The 23,455-nt window shown below is 30.4% G+C and overlaps 1 protein-coding gene across 1 annotated transcript in view; it reads right to left on the bottom strand.

Moving 5' to 3' along the window:
* Window positions 1–23,248, bottom strand: part of LOC126770829 (suppressor of cytokine signaling 2-like) — a 31,319-nt gene extending 8,071 nt beyond the window's left edge. Inside the window, exon 1 of the mRNA XM_050490421.1 lies at window positions 22,788–23,248. Coding sequence (XP_050346378.1) covers window positions 22,788–22,806 — 19 coding nt within the window. The 5' untranslated portion in view covers window positions 22,807–23,248. The remainder of the gene's footprint in view (window positions 1–22,787) is intronic.
* Window positions 23,249–23,455: the final 207 nt, after the last annotated feature.

Here is a 23,455-nt window from a genome sequence, read left to right as displayed (position 1 = left end):
GAATGACGGCGTATTTCTAAGAATAACTTTTGTTACTAATACCTTTCCTAAAACTTAACGTCTAAAGGTATTAATTTCACGCATTTGAATACTCGGAAAAATGATTAATAAACTACGGTTAAGTATTGACAACGCCTCGAGTATCGATAACAAAGAAATTTTAATGTCACGAATTCGAATATTAACTCGTTCTTCGAATTAATAAGCATAATTTCAAAACATAGGATTGATAACTCTAATGTGTCATTGGAATTTTTTTGGAAACATAAAAGAATCCAGTAAATTTATAAAAAAATATATAAAAAAATTGCGTTTTCAAATAAACAATACAAAGCGTGATATTCAAAAAGATATGACCCGACAGTTCCTTCGTACTCATTTAATATATATATATATATATATAGACCAGATTTTTTTATCTTTAATCATTATAAATCTTACATCTGGTCTACTTAAATGAATAATAGTTCTTGCAATTGTCTAGTGTGTCCTTTTTTTAAAGATTTTAATAAAATTGGTTCGCTTTAAACATATAATAGCTTTGTTTTAATCGGTAATTATGTTATTATTTTCATAATATCCTGAAGGGATTACAAAAAAGCATTAAATATATCACAGATAAAAAATAAAAAAATAATATCGTTATCTGATAAATGTCCACGCTAACTGGAATAATATAATTATTAATGATGTATAGAATAACGTACTGTGTTGTAATATCTTATTATAAATCATTCTACGTATTTAAATCAATATGACTCATTAAAGTTTTTGTTACTTTTTAGATTAATGTATTTTCTTCAAGTTATTAGTCACCAATCCTAGTCATGTTTTTAAAGAAATATATATGTTAAATTAATAAATAAAGCTCATCAATTTTGAATGTTAAAAGGAACTTCGTTATAAAATTTCTAAAAAATGATGTCATCTCTAGGACGTTGGTTTTTCATATTAGGTATACTAGATACCGACTTCGAACAGTTAAAATTTTAATATCTAAAGTCAGTTGAAAATTTCAGATGAATAATTTATTTTGGATAGGAATTCCGTAGAGTCCGTTTATTTTAAGTCCACGTCGCAAAAGGAGTAACTATGCTCAATTTCAAGTCAATAAGACCGATAGTTATAAAGATTATTTATAATAACCTAACATTAAGTAATCTAGGCACATATTAATATTAGAGTATTCAATTATTTAAGTTAATAAATAATTACAAAAATATAAAATTTAGAAATAATATATGTCGAAAAGGTGATAAATTACAAATATTAAAAAAAAAAAACAGCGATAACCTAGTCGCTCTATTAGTCTAGTAATATAAGTCGCTCGGCGTAAATTAAAAAAAAATATTATTCTTTAAAACCTCTTTTTATAATACCATTCTCTACCCTTTCCTATGATTAGTTTTAATAATTCAATAATTTATATCATAACACAGACTTACGCACTTATAATTTTAGTAAATAAAGTGACGTAATCGCAGAGACAACGTATGAATAAAACTTGCTTATTATAATCGTGAGCACGGTCCAATGACACCAGTCACGAGATCTTATGACCTCATCAATGATCATTAACATGCAACAAATAGCCTAATTGTAATTAACATTCGTGCGTTGTTGAGTGTGTATCATATTCAGTATCTTATACACATCTTTAAAAACTATTACTTAATACTTCGTTAAAAAGCCGAGATGGCCCAGTGGTAAGAGCGCGTGAATCTTAACTGATGATCGTGGGCTTAGTTTGTGATTATAATTCATCTCGTGCTTGACGGTGAAGGAAAAACATCGTGGGAAAACCTGCATGTGTCTAATTTCACTGAAATTCTGTCACATGTGTATGCCACCAATCGGGATTGGAGTAGCGTGGTGGAATAAGCTTCAAAAACCTTCTCCTCAAAAGGGAGAGGAGGCGTTGGCCCAGCAATGGGACATTAACAGGCTGTTACTGTAACTGTACTGTAATTATATATAACTAGTTTTCAACTGCGACTTCTTGTTCGGGAGGGGGAGGCACGTATTAAGTAAAAGTAGTTTTTGTCCTTCCCTGGAACTCAATTTTGTTACTAAATTTCACCCTATCATCGTTTTTTTTTCTTATTTGTTCATAGGTTCGAGTATTATACCAATGAAAACGTTGCTTTATATATAGAATGTAATATGTTTTATTATTCAACTATCACAACACACTCTAGACTAATTATAAATAAATGTTAAGACACGAGTCACGACTCGGGAGATCGCATGACTTCATCTGTGTAATATTATAATTAATTCTTCGAGAATCTCGTCTGTATAAGAGAAAAAAAGACGATAAAATATAAAAACTCGTTGCCTATTCCATCGAATATAACGTTTTTTTTTGTATTACATAGACAGAGTATAACTAACGTTTTCTATCATCAGGATCCATTTTTAAAATATGAGGTGCACTGTTTTTTTTTTTTTAAAAAACGTTCGTCTATTTTTTTGCAGAATAAGGCAAATATTTTTTATGTAATTAAACTGTGTCCAAAATAATCAGAAAAGATTTTACGTATAGTTAAATACAAATAAAAAAACGAGTAATGATACAGTACTCGGAAAGGTCGCGTCATGGCGTGTATGCGATTTCTCTTGAAGTGCCGCTCTACCGTTTTATACTTAAACCTGACTCACCTAGGGCGAAGGTTGGCCTTTGTTTTATTTATAGAAGCTTGCTATAACCAGACATAAACTTTCTTGAAAATAGTATCGGTTACGCTTGCTTATTTATTTTTGTCCATAAATTAAAGAATACATTTACTATCTCATCTGTTTAGTTTCGTACTTTTACAATGTAACTAGTAATACTCGTTTTAATAAAAATGTGGAAAAAAAAACTAACTAAAATGGTAACAAATCGTTATTTTTAAATCATTTCTTTTTTTATCAAAAACGAATATGACATGCTTATTGTTTTTGGGCAATTAATCCCTTAGTCATTGTTATCATATTATCGTTGTGAATAGAGATAAAAATACGTCGACGGCGCCAGCTTAAAATGAGTATTTTTAAAGTACGACCGTGTTATAGAATTATTAAGTACCTATGTCTGCGACGAAGAGGCTTAAAATATATCACTTCGGCTATAATGAGCATCACAATATAAGAGAGGGTAATACTAAACAGAAAAAAATGTGACAAGGTTATTAAAACAATAAATATCAAAAAAGATAACATGAAACTATGTATTTAAAGAGTAAATTCATCCTAAATTAAAAAAAAATCGTATCTGTTGATAATATATCTTTAAAAAGTACGTATGATTTATTTTTATCACTCCTAATAGAAGTAAAAATAAAACCAATGATACTTATTCAAATGATATAGCGTCTCAGGCTTTTTTCCTTGATTACTTACGACCTTAATTATTAACAAACCGTAAATGTCCCACAGTTGCCTTGGCTTGTCTTTTACATACTGCTCTTTAGAGCTTATTCCACTATTGCCAACCTCAAGAGAAGTAAAGACAAATAAACAACTTTGACATTTGATTGACGCGGTATAATTGGTTGAGATCTTTAACAATAATCCATGATTTTCATTACGATATTAATTTAAAAAAAGGCGTTTGGATTGTCTGTAAAGTTTAGAAGTAAAATAAAGTAAAGTAGTTTATTGGAATGGTGTTGCAATATAAATAAAAAGAGTCATTAGCACATTACATAGAATATGAAGATTTATGGTTTTTTATATCAACTCTTTCTTCCAGATTCAATGGGCAAAATGTTTTTATAAATGTTTTTGTAAAAGTTTTGCAGTTTTTAATTTTTCGAGTGTCCTTTTACTGAATTAAAAAAAACCTTACAAAAACAATAGTTTGAAATAAATTCCTTAAATATTATTAAGAAACGATTATAAATTAATTATTTGTCAATATTATGTATCTATTCGTTTTGATTACTAATAATTAACTTGTAATAGTTACGTCATTTCTTCTTTACGAGAATTAAACAAACATTTCGGAAGTTAGTGTCGTGTTGTTTTTATCGATAACAATTTAAATATCACAACATAATCACATATTTTGTAATGTTTAATTAGTTTCTAATATAAATCATTGCGCCTAACAGATATTGCTTAAGAACTATTAAGCAAAGATTGAACTTTAAAGCAAACAGATTATATCCTCTTTACCTATTTGTTGTTTTTATGTATTTAATTTTTTTGAGCGTGTTGAGAATAAACTTGTCAAATTAAATTTTGAACAAATTTTCTAAACGCATATTTTGATTAAAAACGTTTCTTACAAAGAGACGCTTCTCTTTTTGAGGTGAACGTACAGTTCAATTTATTTTATATATTTTAACACAACTTTACAGAGAGTCGTTAGGAAAGTATTGTATCCGATTTTTCTTATATTTTATTCAATAAAATGCAAATACTTTAAGCTGGTATTAAAATTCCAAATGAAAATAGCGCGATCGGAAATTCTATTTATTATCCATTTTCTTAGAATACACAATAAAAGTTATATTTTTATAAGAATATTGTAGCAAATATAAAAACAACAATTGTATAATTAATTCTTTGTGTAATATATCATAAAAACCATAAGATGGTTTATTTAAAATATCAAGGAATGTAAAAAAACCATGTAAATACAATGGATAGAACACAAGGGTTTTTCAATTGGATTGAGTAAAATTTATATATATATATATATATATATATATATATATATATATTTTATATATATATATATAATTGAATCACCGATAGGATTGAATATTTATTTAATTGTCAGAACGCAAGGGTTATTCAATTCGATCCGAGCGGTGATTAGCACTCTGTTGGTAATTATAAATATAAAAGAGGAAAAAAAATATACAGAAATCTGTGACTGTTCCGAAATATAATAACAATTATATACTTTTATACCAATACCGTATATATAATAGCAAAATAATTATATAATAGCCAAATAATTATATAATAGCCAAACCAGTAAAGTACTCATCGTAATACATAGTACTTAATCAAAATGTTAATAAACATTCAAGACATATTGAGATACTTACAGGTGATTTTAATTAGCATCTGTGAATATGATAAGATCAGGTTGCACAAATAGACTACTGACAATAAATTCCTCAATATTATGTTACGTCATCACCATTAAATTCTTAGACTACTTTTGTTATTAATTTAAGTTCGTTATATTTTTTAAATTTATTTTGAATGCTATATATCTAAATGATGTAATATTTGAGTAAAGTATTTTTGAGTGGTGATTTTTTTTTTCAATGTGTGTTACACACGCACATTGAAAAACAGCAAACTATAGTATTTATTATATTATTTACACCGAACTTTTCATGTATCTGAGTAAGCGTTAAATCAAGCGATATTTCGTTCTTAGAATATTCAGATCTTCCGCGAATAATCATGTCGATATTAAAGTAATCTTGTTTGCGATAAAAAATCAACGTTTTTAATGGCGGCTGTGGAAGGATTTCTCGGAAGGACGCCTAATAAAAATTTGATCATCTGTCAATAAAAATGTAATTAGATATCAGAATTTATTGAGGTTTTCGTTATAGATCACTTTAATTTCGGATTTAATTGGAATTATTAAAAATATTTAAGATTAATTCTTATGTTATTAATGCTAGGTAGGTAATTTTTATTTTTCATACAAGATAAGGTATTATCATTTAGTCTCTTATTTATTAGATACAATATTCTTAATAAAAAGTTATTGGGTTTTTCTGCCAGAAAATTCTCAGTAGCAGCCCAGAGTCTGGAAGTTGGAAGTGTGTACACTCCCGTGCCTCGAAAAGCACGTAAAGCCGTTGGTCCTGCGCCTGAACTCTTTCCGGTCGTGTCGGATTACCGTCCCATCGGATTATGAGAGTTAGGGAACAGAGATTGCACCTGTGTTTGCGCACACAATTGTACACTATAATATCTCCTGCGTAGTTGGCTAATCTCTCTTGAGATTGGCCGCCGTGGCCGAAATCGGTCTGGAGGACATAATTATTATTATGTGTAACAATTAATAATAATTATGGTATAAAATATATATAATAATACATGTATATGTTTAATGTTAATTAATAAAACCAGATATAGGTTTTTATTAATTAATATTAAGCGTATATAATCAACAATAATACCGGTCTATCAAAATTCCAGGCAGCGTGTTTAAAGCGATGTAATTAAGAGCAAAAATCGGTTCCGACGAACTGAACCAATCTGCTACTAATTACTACTTTCAATGTAATAATTAACAAAATTATCGATAATGACAGGAAAATGTAATCACAGGATATTATGTTTAATTTAGCTTATTTCCTATTTATATTTTAGTTATATTCTTGTTAAGTGACTGTAAAAAGAGGTTAGGTTATTTTTGTTTGTATTAATGAAAATATGCTAGGGTATTACGATCATATCCCTTTTTTTATAAAGAATCTTGGCAAAGATTGGCTTTTTAGGAAATCGTGTTCATTTGTTAGGGTCGCTATAGAACTTGCGACTTTCACATCACCAGTCACTTTGAAACCGTATACTGTGTTGCTATTGTCTTTTCAAGGTTGTAACTTAGACACGTAACTAATTATGACAGATTAAAAAAAAAAACTAAATAACACTTCTCCCTCGGGATTTGGCACAAAAATATAATATGTTTATTCTGTTCACGCGAACATAATACCAAACAACATTTTAGTCATAGCTCGGTGTTTCTTTGTCGTATCCGTCCCGAGCGTCCTAGAAGTTTAATTAGAGTAAACTAAAACCTCATTAACGGACCTTAATATAAGCTTTCTGTTTATATTCTATATACTGTGTTTTTTAATCATATTTGCGAACTGTCGGTCGGTTTAAACAAAATAAGGAGTTATGTTATTTTTTTTCATTTATTTATACATTAAACTATGTATTACAGATATATATTGATAAAATTTCGTTTGATTCATCTAAATAGCGCGATTTAACACATGATAAATAGTTTTAATTACTCTATTAATACAAATGACCGCAAATAACTGTTGTACCGGTTATATTTAATGTATTCAAAATGGTCGTTGGATCAAATGTATAATGTTATAATAAACCAAATTTCAAAGTATTCCACGGAGCGAATGATAATTGTTTTATAGTTTTATTGATTTTAGTATGGTATAGACGTATATATTTATATATAGTTGCAAATATATAAAACATTTGAAAGTTGTTTATGATTTTTTATTTTTGGAAAGGCAATGACCATAACAACATCCACAAATTAAAATAAAATACCCAAAGTATATAGTATAGGTACTTTAATTATAGTATTCGATTTTAATTACACTAAAAAGTAAGTAAGTATATTAAAAATAGTAAGTATTTTAAAGAAAGAAATGACAAATCGAGTATAGTAGGCCTGTGTTTTCGATTCAAATGTGATCCCCTCAAGATACAACCTATTCAGTGAAAAGCATACAATCGGCAAAAATATTTAAAAGCAACTTTTACAATTTAATTCAAATTAGTTAAAAAAATCATCTACATTATATGTCTGTTTGTGACGCTTTTATAGTATACCATTGACACGATGCTGATAAAATTTGGTAAGTACGTTTGATTCCAAAGGGTCATTCCTTTTATTTTGATCCGCTGGTGAATACTATATAAGAATAAATTCCTATAAAAGCTGTAAAGTTACCGAAATACCGAATACTATACAAGTATATAAATACAAGTTATATTAGTATACTTATGGGCGTAAATTCATAAATATAGCAATTGTGTTAACTTAGCTTAAGCATTTTTATATAAATTAGGAAGCCTTTGACCTGCGCCTAGCGCACCCAAGTATCATTGATTTTAGCCCATGCCCTGTATCGAATTGTACTGAAATTCGGTATACGTATTTAGGACAACAATAATATAAAGAATTTTAAGATGGAAAAACAAAGATTATAATCATCGAGTATTGCGTCGTTGGATTTGATAATGTAGCTTCTCTTAAGATGCTGATTAAAAGAATCATAAATATATAATAAATGTTCGTTATCACGATTAATCGTGAAGTATAAAAATAAATAATAATAATAATATCCTGGGACATTATTCACACACGGCCATCTGATCCCAAACTAAGCAGAGCTTGTTCTATGGAAACCAGACAACTGATATATTACATAATTATACTACTTTTCTTTTGTAAATACATACTTAAATAGATAATTACACCCAGACTCAGGACAAACGGACATGTTCATGCACACAAATGTCTGTCCTGGGTGGGAATCGAACCCACAACCTTTAGCGTGAAATACTGTAAACATAAACTAAGCATTTAAAGATTCCATAGTAACGTAAAGAAACAATAAAAAATAACTAAATTAAATGTATATGAAGCGTCTTTAAAATAAATAATGTAATTAGTACTTATCGATTACTTCACGTTACATAATTATATGATTGACAATAGCAGTAGTTAATAAAAAAAAATGTTTTATAAAATTATTATTAACAGAAGTTTATTATTTAAGTAATTTTATCTTCTTTTACCTTTTACTGCACTGAATGTAACGTTTGTGTTGACTGAAAAGCAAAAACAGCCTAGCTGAGACTACGACCTTTTCACCAAATTATCAAACATCACATTGTTAATTCTTTTTTATGGTTTTGTACCTTAATTTTTTTTAGTTGTTTTTTTCTTATACAGGTAATTCTTAAGTGATCCATTGTTCTCTTTGGAATGTAAGTACTGTTTCGATGCTGGTATGTTATAAGCTCGCAGATGTCTCCCACTTTTGGGCAAAGGCCTCTCTTGAGGAGTGGATATGGAGACTATTTCACCAAACTCCTTCAATACGGGGTGGTGCATGGTATATTTGAGTGTGTATAATTAGTTACAGTAGCGAGAACTATTCAAATAAATAAATCACTTTTAACGTGTCTAGATGATGTTTTTGGATATTAAATAAATATGTATATTATTAAATATTTAATAAACAGTTTACTTAAACAATGCTATCTTATTCTTTTGAATGTCAAAACAATAAGGACAGAAAAAGTGAAATATGTGTATAACTAAACAGTCGCTAAGCAACGTTTATATTTAAGGCCGTATATTATTTTTTTCAACTTAAGATATATAACGTGTTATGTAATTTTTATATCTTTTACTATTTATTGAACCTGTTATTTTTAAATAAGTCTACATTCCGAACAGGTGATGTCATGCATTCTCTCAGCGGCCGGATATTAATTGTATTAAATTCTTAAAACATAAAACTTTCAAATGCGTCGCTTATCAAAATATAGAAAAAAATGTGCTAAAATAAACTGCACTTCTAAAACATAACAGTTGTGAATAAAACAAGGGATATCAACAAAAAACAAGTCATTATTCGCTCGAACACCCGCCATGTTCAAAGAGTCCGCCTGTCGGAAATGAGAAGAGAAATGGACGCCGTTTCAACATTTCGCTAAGAATAGAGAATATTCTAGTTTTAAAATGGTTGAAAATGGCAACAAAAGATATAATTAAGCTTTTGTAATATTTAAAATTTAAAAAGGAACCCGAAGTGTTAACTGTTATTAGTTTTAGTTTTAAATAATAATCCGTATACACTCAGTATTTTAATGCTCAGCGACATCTTAAAGGAAATAAGTCACGATATAATAAAGTACATTAAAGCACAGCCTACATTTCAGATTAATTTTGCACATTTCATACTTTCAGATATTCTACCGCATAACAGTACTTGGTTTTGTTGTTCCGGTTTGAAGGGTGAATGAGCTATTGTAATTACAGGCACAAAGGACATAACATCTTAGTTCCGAACACTCCTTGAGTAAATAATATGTAATACAATAGAAAGCGTAAAGTCGACACACTACACTATAGTATACTACATTTGACAGAAAAATATAAAATCCTCTGTAACAAAAAATTTAAGCGGAAACGACGGTATAAATTGTTCGATTTTCATAGCTTAGTAAGAAAAAAAAAACATTGCTTAGTAAGTCGTAATGGAAAATGATGTGGAAATGAAAGTGACAAGTGACATTCATTTGACTACATAATAACGATAACAGAATCGATAAAAAATCGATAAATATTAAAAAATAAAATTAAAAAATAATTTTATTTAGAAAAAAATACGAAATATCAGACTTGTTTTATGATCAAAAATGAGCAACTATTACTCTTGAAGAATTTTATAGATAACTATAGTGCTAGACGCTTTTTAAGGCGCGTAAATAAGTATACATTTTTTATTAATCGCCGATCCAACAGTTTCTTTATTTTTATTTGTAAGTAAATACATAACAAAATCAAACTGCGATCAATAAATATACGCATAAATAAATTGGAGCAGTGATAACATATAATCAATCTGGTATGTCTTCTTGTTATTCATAAAGAATAAAAAAACAGCAAATTTTGTGAACATGGGTAGTACTTTCAAAATAAAACACCTATTCATACAGTTATACATTTGAATAGCCTTCGGAATATAATTATACCACTATATTGCTCATTTGCTTTTATATTTTTCGCCGTATTGTATTTTTGGACAGACATTCCGACCGTCAAATTGTTTTCGAACGTATAATTTTCTCGGAACAGATAAATAATTGACATTCGCTTCAAGACTGTTTTTGTACAAGAACCAGTTCTACATGTCAATTTATTGATAACCTATTTCAATTTACGTACATACATTATTGTTTTACTATTCTTATGTAAAAATAATGTTTTGTAGCAAAGTTTTTATTTAAAACACTTATCAGTATATAGTAAAGAGCTAAAATAATAAATGTTTTAGACTGGGTGATGAGAAAGCAGGATTTAGGGGACTTTTAAAATATATAAAATACTTGCGCCTGTCAGCTGTTGTTCATATGAGCCGAGTAAAGTATAATAGCAAAATTTCAGATTTCATCACCGAGTCTAATTTTACTATCGACAATATTTTATGGTTTTTTTTCAGACAAGACTCTTGAACATATGAAATCATTTAGCTTTTATTATTATCATAATATATTTACATAAATTTTAAGTGGCTTTCATCGCGGACTATTTTGGATATTTAACAATTTTTAACATAAAAAACAATAAACGTTAAAACCGATAGCACTTATTATAATACAATCACGTGCAAAATACATCAAAAGCGTCTGATACGGATTTTTGGAATTCATACATCAGACTAGAGTTTTGGGGCAGCTCGTTAAGATATCTAGAATGAAAATAGCCGGTATATTAATAGCCGGCGAACTAAGCTTCCTGGAATTCATACCCTGGCACTTGTATATGTGTTTATATCGGTTGAAACTTCCATAGAAAACTAGTATTTTGTTACAATATATGCACTAATATTTAAAATTATTATACAATCTTCGAAGGAAGTTGAATATCGTTAAAATAAATACACTTTATAAGAGTAAGTATATTCAAAACACCTGTCTCCTTCGTGAATGTTATAGACATGACTTCAGTTCTTGACAAATATTTGTGTATTTTTATTTTGTAATGGTGTAATATATTTAAGTATGTGTTTTGAGTTAGCACGGTAATTTCGGAGTATTGTATACAGTATAGGTATGCACACATTAATGAATGACTCATTATTGTTATAACAGGCGACGTTTTCTTTAACAAAAGCAAAATTAAAAAATTTAATTATTGCATACATATAAATGTTATTATCCTAGTCTTAGGTGAGGCAAATTATAAATTTGTTTGGTTGAAACATGTCTATGAAGCTGGTTATAGTATAAATGCAACTGAAAGTTTTAGTACTCCGACATATTACTTCCACTTGTGGCACTGGTTAAAATATCGTCTAGAAAATCGGAATAGAAGACGGAAATATTATTTTTTTTCTACCATTTTTGTCACCATTCTCCGCTGCCACTATGTGTACAACAATTATTTTTAATTCAATCAACTACGTATTTAATGTAAATAGTATATAATTAATCATATGTATATAATAAATGTTGCATATTTTACTTTATAAGGCCAACTTACTATGGCTTACCCGAGAACGGAAATATCACAATTATTTACAAGTCAGTTCTGTTTATTGGGTTTCTTCGTATACCTACTTTAATTAAGCAACTTTAATTGGTTTAACATTTTATTAAAAATGACTTTGTATGTGTTTCCACTTCTGAGAAGCATTTATTAATTATTAAATTACTTAATCGAAAAAGAATATTGAGCTTAATATTTAGTGAACGATATTTTTACACATTTTCTCTTGTTTATTAAAATAATAAATTAAATCCTATAGCGTTTGTTAAAATTTTCATACATGTTGGCAACCCCATTAACCGCCAAGTGAGATAGCCTCAATTTCTTCGTGGCCTTTGACTTCAAAGAGCGGAACGAGAACCGATTTCATCACACGTACGTACGCCGTGGAATTCTTGTATCTAAATAGAAAGCCAAGTAATCAGCATTTTTAATGCTAATCTGATATATCTACAGTACGTATAATAATCATTTAAATCAGCTAAAATAGAACTTAAATTTCATATTCGGACGCATCTCAATGAGGCTTTAGTAATTCTTATTATAATAACCGTCGTTTATGTAATTTTCGGAGAAAAATTCCTTTAAAATTGAGGTAGATACAAGAACATGTTTGTATGCAATTTATATTTTTTAATCTTCATTTCTCAAGGATTTAATTGCCATTTTTATTGTTATCATGTTTTTATAGATTCATTAAAAAGCAAATGAATGTAATTTGAATGTGGAATGGATCTTGTTTATAAAAAACTAAGCGCAAAATGGCGGTAACGTTGCCCTAAATCCAGTGAGCATAGCCGGCAGACTGGCAATAAAAAGTCAAGTATAGTGTATGTATGCTGTAGTCAAAAGCACATTAAGAGTTCGGCAATGAACGTTCCGTTCCAATGTAAGAGTTTAGCTGAGCAACCTTCGCGTGTTCCGAGAACTTCGCCGACCGGTTGGGCGTTCGACGTTGCGCCGCGCTTCTCGGAAAGCCATTCCGTGGCCCATTCGATTTTTAAATAAACGCGTTCCGTTATATTTCACCGGCATAGGTTCAGATTTATAGCCGGTCAATTAGATGTTGTAATCTGTAAATAAGAGTGACTATTTTTATCCCGCGCCAGCGCTTGCGAGTGAAAGGGGTTTCCTACTGTGAACTTGTTGAACGGGTTATTGGATTACAAATTTGCCTCCATTCACGTTTTTATTTCAGTTCCTGTGCTGAACTTTCTCAACCGTAACACGATTTGACATTTTTTTCGTGACGATGACAACAACACGCTTGAGCCTTATTTTATCAGTAAATATTTTATTCACTGTTGTCTACATTGTTTCAACGTAACTTAACGAGTAGACAGGTTGACTGACAGTAAGGTGATACTTAACCTTCACCGTATTAAGTTACAACAGCTGACAATTATATTCTATTAAGTTCCTATTACCAGTGAGTTAAAAATTTGCTAAGATCTATTTTGTATTTCAGATAAACTGTTTTTTTCTAAATATTTTAAAAATGCTAAGATTTCTAAGTAAAAAACAAAAGCGTATTTATAAATATTTAACAACGGAACTAATTCGGACAGGAAAATCGAACTCAAGCATTCTAAACTAGACCTTATCGCTTTTGTTTGCGGATCAATCTCGCAAAATATCAAAGCATTATTTCAATCAATACGTCAGGCAAACGTGTCGATCGGCTTCGCAGTACTTGGCTATTGAAATTTTAAACTAGTCCACTTTCTGGGAATCAGCTAGTCTTTTTGCGTCCACCGATCCCCATCCTAGGTCAACGATATTTGTTGCGTCCAACCGCGGAGATAATCAAAGATTCGTGTTACGAGTATTTCTTCCACGAACAAAAAACCTCGCCTGATAAAGAGCGACGAACGAAAAAAAAACGTTTCATTCTAGTCTTCGTGCTGCGAGAAACCAATAAGAATATTGACTTTCTAAAAAATATACTTTTGCCGATGACCGTATACATTTTGAGTCGAGACGAATTGATTCGACGTACTTAAATGTTTCTAAAGATTCAAAAGATACCGTCGGCCATGCGAAATTGTTAATTATTCTAATTATTCTATGCTGTAGGTAATGGCTTTTGTTTTTCATTTAAAATAGCTTGTAGACCAGACAGTACACGTGACAGAAGTGAAACTAATACGTTCTATTAGTTCTCTTTTCATTTCTCACGATCAGTTCAAGTACATTTTCCATTCATTCTGCATCGAAATCGTTTTATTGTTTTTACTCAATTTCTGTAAAGAATACTTGCTTTTAAAACCTGTCAAAAACTAAACCAAGTATTGATTTAGATAGGATTAAAATCAATAAATAATCGATATTTCAAGATCTATAAAGCATGTACATATGTAATTTAATTGGTGCGTAAAAGAGTAATTAGGTACTGAGTTTCGATCCTGTTCTTCTCGGTAGAATCAATTGTCCGAAACGATTAAATCTTTACATTTGATATATTCTTGTAAAATAACGATTCATAATTCTTTGTTTCTTAAAAGCTTTTTTTATTTTATTTGAATATATTTTATATATATGTTTTCCTACCAGCGCCGAGACGAGACCGTCATACATACATAATGTATGTGTTTGGGTTGTGGAAAATGAACTTAGTGTATTAATTCGATATTGCTATCTAAACTAGGAGTTAGATTAACAACTAACAATTTAGATAGTACAAATAACCAGACGCTCTAAGAGTAACCATTATTTCTACGACAGCACAACACTTTTAGTGCTACACTACAATTGCATTTATTTAACCTCATCGTTTTAGTGTCTAGCTCGTGAGTTGCAGGTTCCGATGTTTTGACTTCAAATTCTGGGTCGGTTGATTATCAACAGTTCGTTATAAGTTGACAGTGTTTTCAGTCCTGTTCCCCGGAAAGCACGTAAAAGCCGATGGTCCTGCGTTCGAACCTTTTCCGTTCGTTTCATTAACAGTACCAGTAGCCGTAACAAATTATGTGGGAAAGCTAACAGAGAATGCACCTGTGTCTGCGCACACTTGCTCTCTTTGAAAATAGTAGCCTTGATCGAAAACATCGCTGCTTTATACAGCACAATAATAAGTACACCATATTATATGAAAATACAGATTTGCTTTTTCATCATTTGGTGTTTTTTGCATTTAATTGAACATTCCTTTACCTTCGTTCATCGTTCAATGCTTTTGTATACAAAAAGTTATAAGCTACGACGAATAATTAATCCCTTAATTACATGACAATAAATATTAGACTTGAGGAGAAGTTTACCATCTCCTCAAAAGGGAGAGGAGGCCTTAACCCAGCAGTGGGAATTAACAGGCTGTTACTGTTACTGTAAATTTACTTTATTGCTTAAAGATACGAATTCACAGAAAAATGTTTAATAATCATTAAATCAAAATGATTAATGTTAATTAATTAATATTTTGAACTTAATAATTTGCTAAAGAAAAACCGAAACATATAACATACAAGTAAAAGTTCTGGCACAAACACATTCAACATTTGTCCAATATTAATGCATATATAATTTAATGAATTATCTTTGAAGCAGACAATCGAATCGAGTTCAAAGGCAACATGTCAATTCTCTATGAAACATAAAAAAATACGACGATTTCTCGTAACAACCCTCTGAAGGCTTCTAAGGATTAATTACGCGTTCCGAGTAGACCCGCCACCGGGCCGGGTTCTCGGTAAACTCGAATCGAAAAAGGAGCAAAAACTTCGTGTTCTGAGAACAAGCGTACCTGCGCGCGCGCACCCATCCTACCTCGTTCTTTCGTTTCAATCGGACGCACATTTTCCTAGTAGTGCACTTTGAATCTTTTTACCCGATTACGGCGAAAAAATAACGGTTATTATACTTCCTGCATATATGAATTACCTTAATCTATTATGATAATATTTCATGTTTCTTTATTATGAATAATAATCTTGACTTCTAATTGAATATATGGCTAGCGATCTCGACTATAAATTGAGTCATATATTATTGTAATAAATATACAACTTTTACATTAACAAGTTGTATTTAGTTAACACATTTACTTATATAAATAATGTAGAGTATAAATAGCACGCTTGCGAAATATGCTTTCTCTGTCTTACTTTAATTCACTTAAAATTCCAAACTGTAAAAGAAATATCTTAAATCACTTTCGATAAACAAGTGAGAAAATTCAAATAAAATATCTTTGGGTATTAAGATCATCAGTGGAATTTCAATGTCAATGGTGCAACAAATTTTTATTAAACGTTCATTTTGAAATACTTATCAACGGTAATTAAACAAAAAATAAAAATATTAAATAAAATTCTTAATAATAATTATTATTAGCATTATCTTATTTATATAAACTTTTCCCACGCATCGACTATCTGTAACATGAATGACGTTAGTTCGTTGACCTAGTAAGTCAGCGGACATGTACATGGACCAATGAAATTTTTTTAAACTTCAACACAAATATTATATTCATATTTATACTAACACATAATTAAAACGGTAAAATGACCTTTAAAAGCTGAAGGACCTTTAAAATATTTTATAGAATTGTGTGACGTAATGTGGTTTATTTTATTGTCAAAACATGGAACACTTCTTCGCCTACGTGAGTAAAACTGATCGTAAGAAATATTTTATAGTATGTAATTAAAAAAACCTTGTAATTACTACAAGTGACGTGAAAAAAACTAACAAAAAACTACACTAACGAAGTTAAGCCGATGAGTTGTTTCTAGTTTTTTTTATGTGAGGTCATACGTAGATACGTATTTTTACATCTCGACAATGCAAGTTTCACGTTGTGCAATGAAAAAAAATACTTTTAAATTCTACTACTGAAGTATTTTAAATAATGATCGAAAGTGTTGCTGGTTAAAAATGTTGACCAAGTGTAATTAAGAACGCGATAGACATTTACACGGTACATACCATAGACAAAAAAAGTATTTCGATACCTCAGACCACAGAATAAGAAATAAATATAATAACTTAGTTTAAAAGCGAATATATGTAAAATTGTTTGTTAATGTTATGTTATATTTGTGAGTTAATCCATACGTTAATATTACAAATTTGACGTTTAACGGAAACTAGCATTTTAAGAGATTCTGCTATCTAAAAGTTAAAGTAATGATGTCCACTAATTTAAATGTATTCGAATATTAAATTTCGCTTATTTTTAATGTTATCATAACATTATCATATTTGTTTAAAACCGAATTAAATTGTCGTTTAATATAGAACTTTATTCAATACAATTAAGAGCGGGATTATATGTAATTTCTAAAAGATTTTTATCCGAACTAATTAGATATATATGGCAATAGTTTTACCCATAATTCGTTTTTTATTATTTATTTATTAAAATAAAACTAATGCACATACTAATTAACAATTTGAAATATATGTTTGTTTTAATAATAATCGATAATATTATTCAAATTTTACTTAATTTTTACACAGGTTGAAGATAAATTAAAACTAATTTCAAATTCAATTTTATGTAAAGAAGCCGCGAGAAGCGATTTCTGTTTAATATCATGTATTACACAATTCTAAATCAATGTATTAGAAACTTTAATTAATATACAATATTCGTTTCGTTAAAGCTGGCTTACAAGATAAGTAGCACTCATAGTCGGCCGATGTCGGTAACACTGTTTCTAGGAAACTTTGCCGCCTACATTATGCAAGCGCGGTCACCATAAAAGCATGGCGGTGTATAGTTATGACGAATACACAACGCTTTATTAGAATTTACTTATAGAATTGTTATTCAGTATTTATGGACATGCTGAATGAATAAAAACATATTTTTAATCATATATTAATATAAGCCGAAGTTTTTTTTTTTCATTTTAAGAGCCTCATTAAATGTAGCGTCACTTGTTAATTGATTAACGTAATTTGCTTTGTCTGTTTTTATTTGATAAAATTCATGAGTTTTTATTAATTATACCTCATTCTGTCGTCTGTTAATCTACTTTGCGAAAGAGGGGTACGTATAACACGTTACAATTAATGTTTCATCGATTTCAAACAAACATACTAAATTATTTATTTTGTGTTTTTTACAAAATGTTTAACATAAAAAACTTACCCTGTAATGGGTCATGTCTAACGAATCTGTATAATAACTGCATAATGCTATTTATTGCCGCAATTATTTTTATAACTTGCAAACGTTTAAAATACCGCCATTGCGATATCATCGTGATGACAATGAAAAAAATTAATATTAATTTTATTCTTAAAGATGAAATGATGAGTGAAAATTTATGAGCAATTATTGAGTATTAATTTCATTGTTACTTATTACTTAGGATGTAATAATTATAATTGAGATGTTTGAATTATATTCATGTAAATATTGCGTGTAGTTTAACAAGTTTTAATTTGCATTTATTTTTATACTTCTTTGTTTATTTTATTGCTTTTGTAACTGTAAAGTTTATACAATTGGCAAGATTTACGCAATAATACTTTTATTTATTTATTGTGTCGTGTAAATTGTCGTATCTAATAAAACTTATACATAAATATCAATGACTAACGTACTATCTACAAGAGCGTGCGTATGCAACAGAAATAATTTCCTTGACACAATTATAAGAGAAAATCTGCGGACGTTCTAATTCCTAAGAAACTAAAATTGTCACAAGGCATTCTTATAATAAATGTTTAACAATAGAATGAGTCGAGATGCTCTTAGAGACATAAAAATAACTGGTAAAAAACACTATTGTCTCTGTTAGCGAAACAAATGCACGGTTCCCCGTATTCGTTTTACCTGTGTTCCCGGTAAAACGAGAACAATGTGCGATTGTTCGCGGTAACCGGTCTGCAGTGAGGCGGTAGCGGCGCGTGTAGGTGCGGTAATTATGGCCGGATTTGAATATATTTATCATATACCTATTTATTTAGACATTTTTAGTATCTTAAATAACTATTTTATATTTTAAGGGATGCAGACCCCGAGGTCTTGTCTTCAAACGGGTCATTAAAAAGTTATTGAGATTTTCTGTCCGGAATTTTTCAGTAGGTTTTGGACATGCTGTGTTCACACTACTGTGCTGTAGGTATATTGCGTAAATCTGTCGGTTTAACGAAATCTTTTCGATTGTGTTCGATCGCCGTCCTATCTGAATATGCAAGTGATGGAATAGGATGCATCCATGTTTACGGTCACACGTATCCGTAAACATAGGCTTCCATATTATGCACTAAAATATCTGCGATGTTGGTTTTAGTCTATGTTGAGAAGCTACCGTAAACGGCATCAGTCAAGAGAAAATCATCATCATTATATCATAATTTGCTAATTTGACGTGTTGTTGGTGAATATTTATATCAAACGCACGATATCTTATTTGGAACGAATACATTATATACATTGAAGAGGAATGCAGTATTCTGAGTATTTAAACAAAGGAAAATCAAACAATAAAGTTAACTGTTTAATATGTTTATGAAGGACTGTCTTAACATTTTGTTTGTATGTAAATCGTTATTGTATGCTATTGTAATTATAATTGCAATTTCATAGAATACAATAATTTTTACGTTCAAGAAGAATTCCATATGAAAAATAGTCTATAAGATCTTTTTTTTTATAGAATAGGAAGGTGGACGAGCATATGGGTCACCTGATGGTAAGTGGTCACAAAACGCCCTTAGACATTGGCATTGTAAGAAATGTCAACCATCGCTTATAGCCAATGCGCCACCAACCTTGGGAACTAAGATTTTATGTCCCTTGTGCCTGTAATTACACTGGCTGACTCACCCTCCAAACCGGAACACAACAATATCAAGTATTGCTATTTTGCGGTAGAATATCTGATGAGTGGGTGGTACCTACCCAGACGAGCTTGCACAAAGCCCTACCACCATCCTTCGAAAATTATAACAAATGCCAGTATTTTATTCAATGGTTATTGTTTTTTAATAGATTTTATTACAAAGTGATCATGTCACTTCTGTAGGAGCTTAAAAATACAAATATAAACTGCATAATCGAGTTTCTGCGGTTTAATCTTAGATTGACGGAAAATAAATAACCTTGGCTATTACAAAGAAAACTTTTTATTTATATTGCTTCCGTTAAAACAACTCTTAACAAACTTCTTAATTAAGAACTGACTCGTCGCTAAATTTAATACATTTAACATACTTGCTTTTTTATATTTGTTAACTGTTCATATATATGATAAAACTGTAACTTAATTAAATATAGCAATGGAGCCATACCTATCTATTATTTTTATTGCCTGTTTATATTGGAAATGATATATTTTAAAGCTCGTGGCTCTATATACACTGACTCATTCAACTTTAAAACAGAAACACAGAAATATGGCTGTTTAGCGTTAGAACACTGGCGAGGTTCCTGGACAGGTTTGTACAAATCTTTACTAGTAAATATTATATATACGGTACGTGACAGACACTGTAGTTAAAGTAAATATTACAGGCGCCAAATGCCAATTTAACTTCTAGCGTCCAACAGCATTATTCATTGAAATGTGAGTCCAAATAATATTGTACTTACGTGGAATCGTAAGTGTGAACAATTTATACTCTTAAAATAGTAAAGCAAAGAATAAACTTTAATTAATTATATTTTAATTAAAACATGTTTTTGGAAGTTATGACGCAAGATTAAGCATAAAATCAGATTGAGTTAAAATACTTACTATCACATAATATACGTAATGAATATGACACGTTGTTTGCTAAAGATATTCGTAACTTGTTTGTTTTGAGCGCAGTGGTAGTGGAGATGTAGACTTTAATATTTATATTAGATGGAAAAAGACGAAACTAAAAGTTATAACGAAACATTTAAAGCGATTTATCGAAAAACCGACGATCGCGTGGATCACATGGAACGAAGCCGATACAAATTTAAAATGTATAAATTATAGTAGAATTACATTTAAATTTTATTTAATCAAAGCCTACGCACTGTTCGATTTAAAGTTATTACGCTATGCAGCATTTATAATAATATTTTTTATAAATTCTGTTCAAGACTTTTTTAAATATCTTTTCAATTTATAGGAAATAATTAGGATAACAAAATATATTTTTTTTATCATTGATAAGTCATGTACTCTACTATCAATATTTTTGATTAAGTGGGCAGTTTGAAAAGGAAATAATCAATCAATTTTTTAGTAAAAAAATATAAAATTGGCTACTATAATACAATATCGATTACAATATCGATATCGTATCAACATAATCGTGCATCGTTGCGTCATTATCACAAGATTAAAAACCAACATTGCGTAAAAATATTTATTTAATTCGCAATGCTAAGATTTATAATTTACGCAAAGTTATTCAAATATACATATTGTTTATATATGACGAAAGGAAATACGCTTAGATCAAACATGATAAAATTTCGTCACTCATAATACAGTTGCTATGGATTTTGCAAGTAAATTTTATTTCACAATGAAGTAATCGTTAGACAATACTCATTGAGAAAGTCTTTGGTGATCCAGTTTTTGTATCAATTTTGTATTTCGTATAAAAAGTTTATCTTAGTAGTATACTTAATACTAGTATAAATAATGTGCGCTAAATATATATTTTTTGGTAAATGGGAAAGCATAATTTTCATATATTTTGTTTTAGTAATTCATTCTCTATTCGCGCGCAAAAAAACCGACTTGGTTTCCTAAGAGTTGAATCACTCATTTGTTGAATAATTAGTCCTAATCATAATTTTTTTTTCAAAAACTATTTCATTTATATAGCATTAAATTATTGGTGGTATATATAAATTATCATTTCAATTAGTATAACAACATAAAAAAATTAGTTAAATATATTTGTTTATACATAGTATGATCAAATATAATTGCAAATTGTATTTATTGAAACTTTCGAATTTCCAATAATGAAAGTTAAATTTTAACATTTATGTTTCGACATATATTTTTTTCATAAAATCTAACGTTATAATTAATATAGCATTAAATAATAGTTAAATTATACTTGGCCGATACAAAAAGCCGAGATGGCCCAGTGGTAAGAACGCGTGAATCTTAACCGATGATCGTGGGTTCAAACCCGGGCAAGCACCACTGAATTTTCATGTGCTTAATTTGTGATTATAATTCATCTCGTGCTTTACGGTGAAGGAAAACATCGTGAGGAAACCTGCATGTGTCTAATTTCACTGAAATTCTGCCACATGTGAATTCTACCAACCCGCATTGGAGCAGCGTGGTGGAATAAGCTCCAAACCTTCTCCTCAAAAAGAGGAGAGGAGGCCTTTAGCCCAGCAGTGGGACATTCACAGGCTGTTACGGAGACTTGGCATTTTGATTGAACCATTTAATAATATGGTTAAAGTGGAATCGATGTATTCTTACGTTAAATTAAATAAAAATCTTGTTAATATAAAACAGGATTTTTCATCGAATAGTATAATATCTCGTCAAGGTGAGCAAGGTGTTAATCTGTTGAAAGTCTGCTTGTATGTGTGAATTTACTTTCGAAACTTCGTACGAACGTTAAATTATTATGGTGCTGCAGTAATCGAAACGATCACTGTTACGACAAATATGTGGAACCGGGACAGCTAAGTTTGTAATGTAGATGACCTGAAGACCTTTACGATATCACTTGGCGCCACATACAAGTTGAGTGCATTTGTGTTCTTATTTAAATCAGTGATGACTTTCATCTGACACAATACAGACTTTATAATTTTATAAATAAACAATGAATAAAAACATAATCCGTATTCTAATCTCACCTGGTAGTTTAACCACCATTGGAGGTGCGATCGGGTGATTGGGATCCAATGTAAACGTCTTATGTAGCGACAGAACACGGAAACACACAGTTCACTTATAATTACTGATATTTCCTCAAATCCACTTTATTGCCGTTTCGCTTCTCGGTAAACTCTTTATAAGTTGTTTCGTAGAAGCGAAATGCACTGGAGAAATTAATTTGCAGAAATCGACGACGCTGGCGGCCGTTCGTCCGCGTGCCGTCGCAGAAACCTCTTCTAAGAACGTGCACATTCAATTTCACTCGATGCCGATGTATTTATCACAGATACAGATATCGCGACGGGAGGTGAAAGTTCGACGTTACGGGCCGTCGCGGCGTAGTTCCTCTGTCGTGCACGAAAGTCGACTGGTGGTAGCGCGCCGCTCACACGAAGCGGAGGTAAACACACGGCAGCGGGCGGCGCACGCGGAGCGACATCGCGCCGCTCGCTCGCTCTCTACGTAACTCGGCGCGCCCGCACTTCCCAGAATTACCAACCTTGGCGCTTCTAAGAAATAACTCAAGGCATTGTCATTAATTTATATAAAATATATTCTTTACAGCACGTCAGCCGGCACGCAGCTGGCGTGGCGACTGTTACTTCGTTACGAAATATTTCGACGTCCAGAGAGATTAGCTAACATA

Source organism: Nymphalis io, chromosome 9 (genome assembly GCF_905147045.1).
Source record: "Nymphalis io chromosome 9, ilAglIoxx1.1, whole genome shotgun sequence".
Lineage (NCBI taxonomy): Eukaryota > Metazoa > Arthropoda > Insecta > Lepidoptera > Nymphalidae > Nymphalis > Nymphalis io.
Note: the sequence above shows the minus strand (reverse complement) of the source record. Positions and strands in the feature narration are given on the sequence as shown.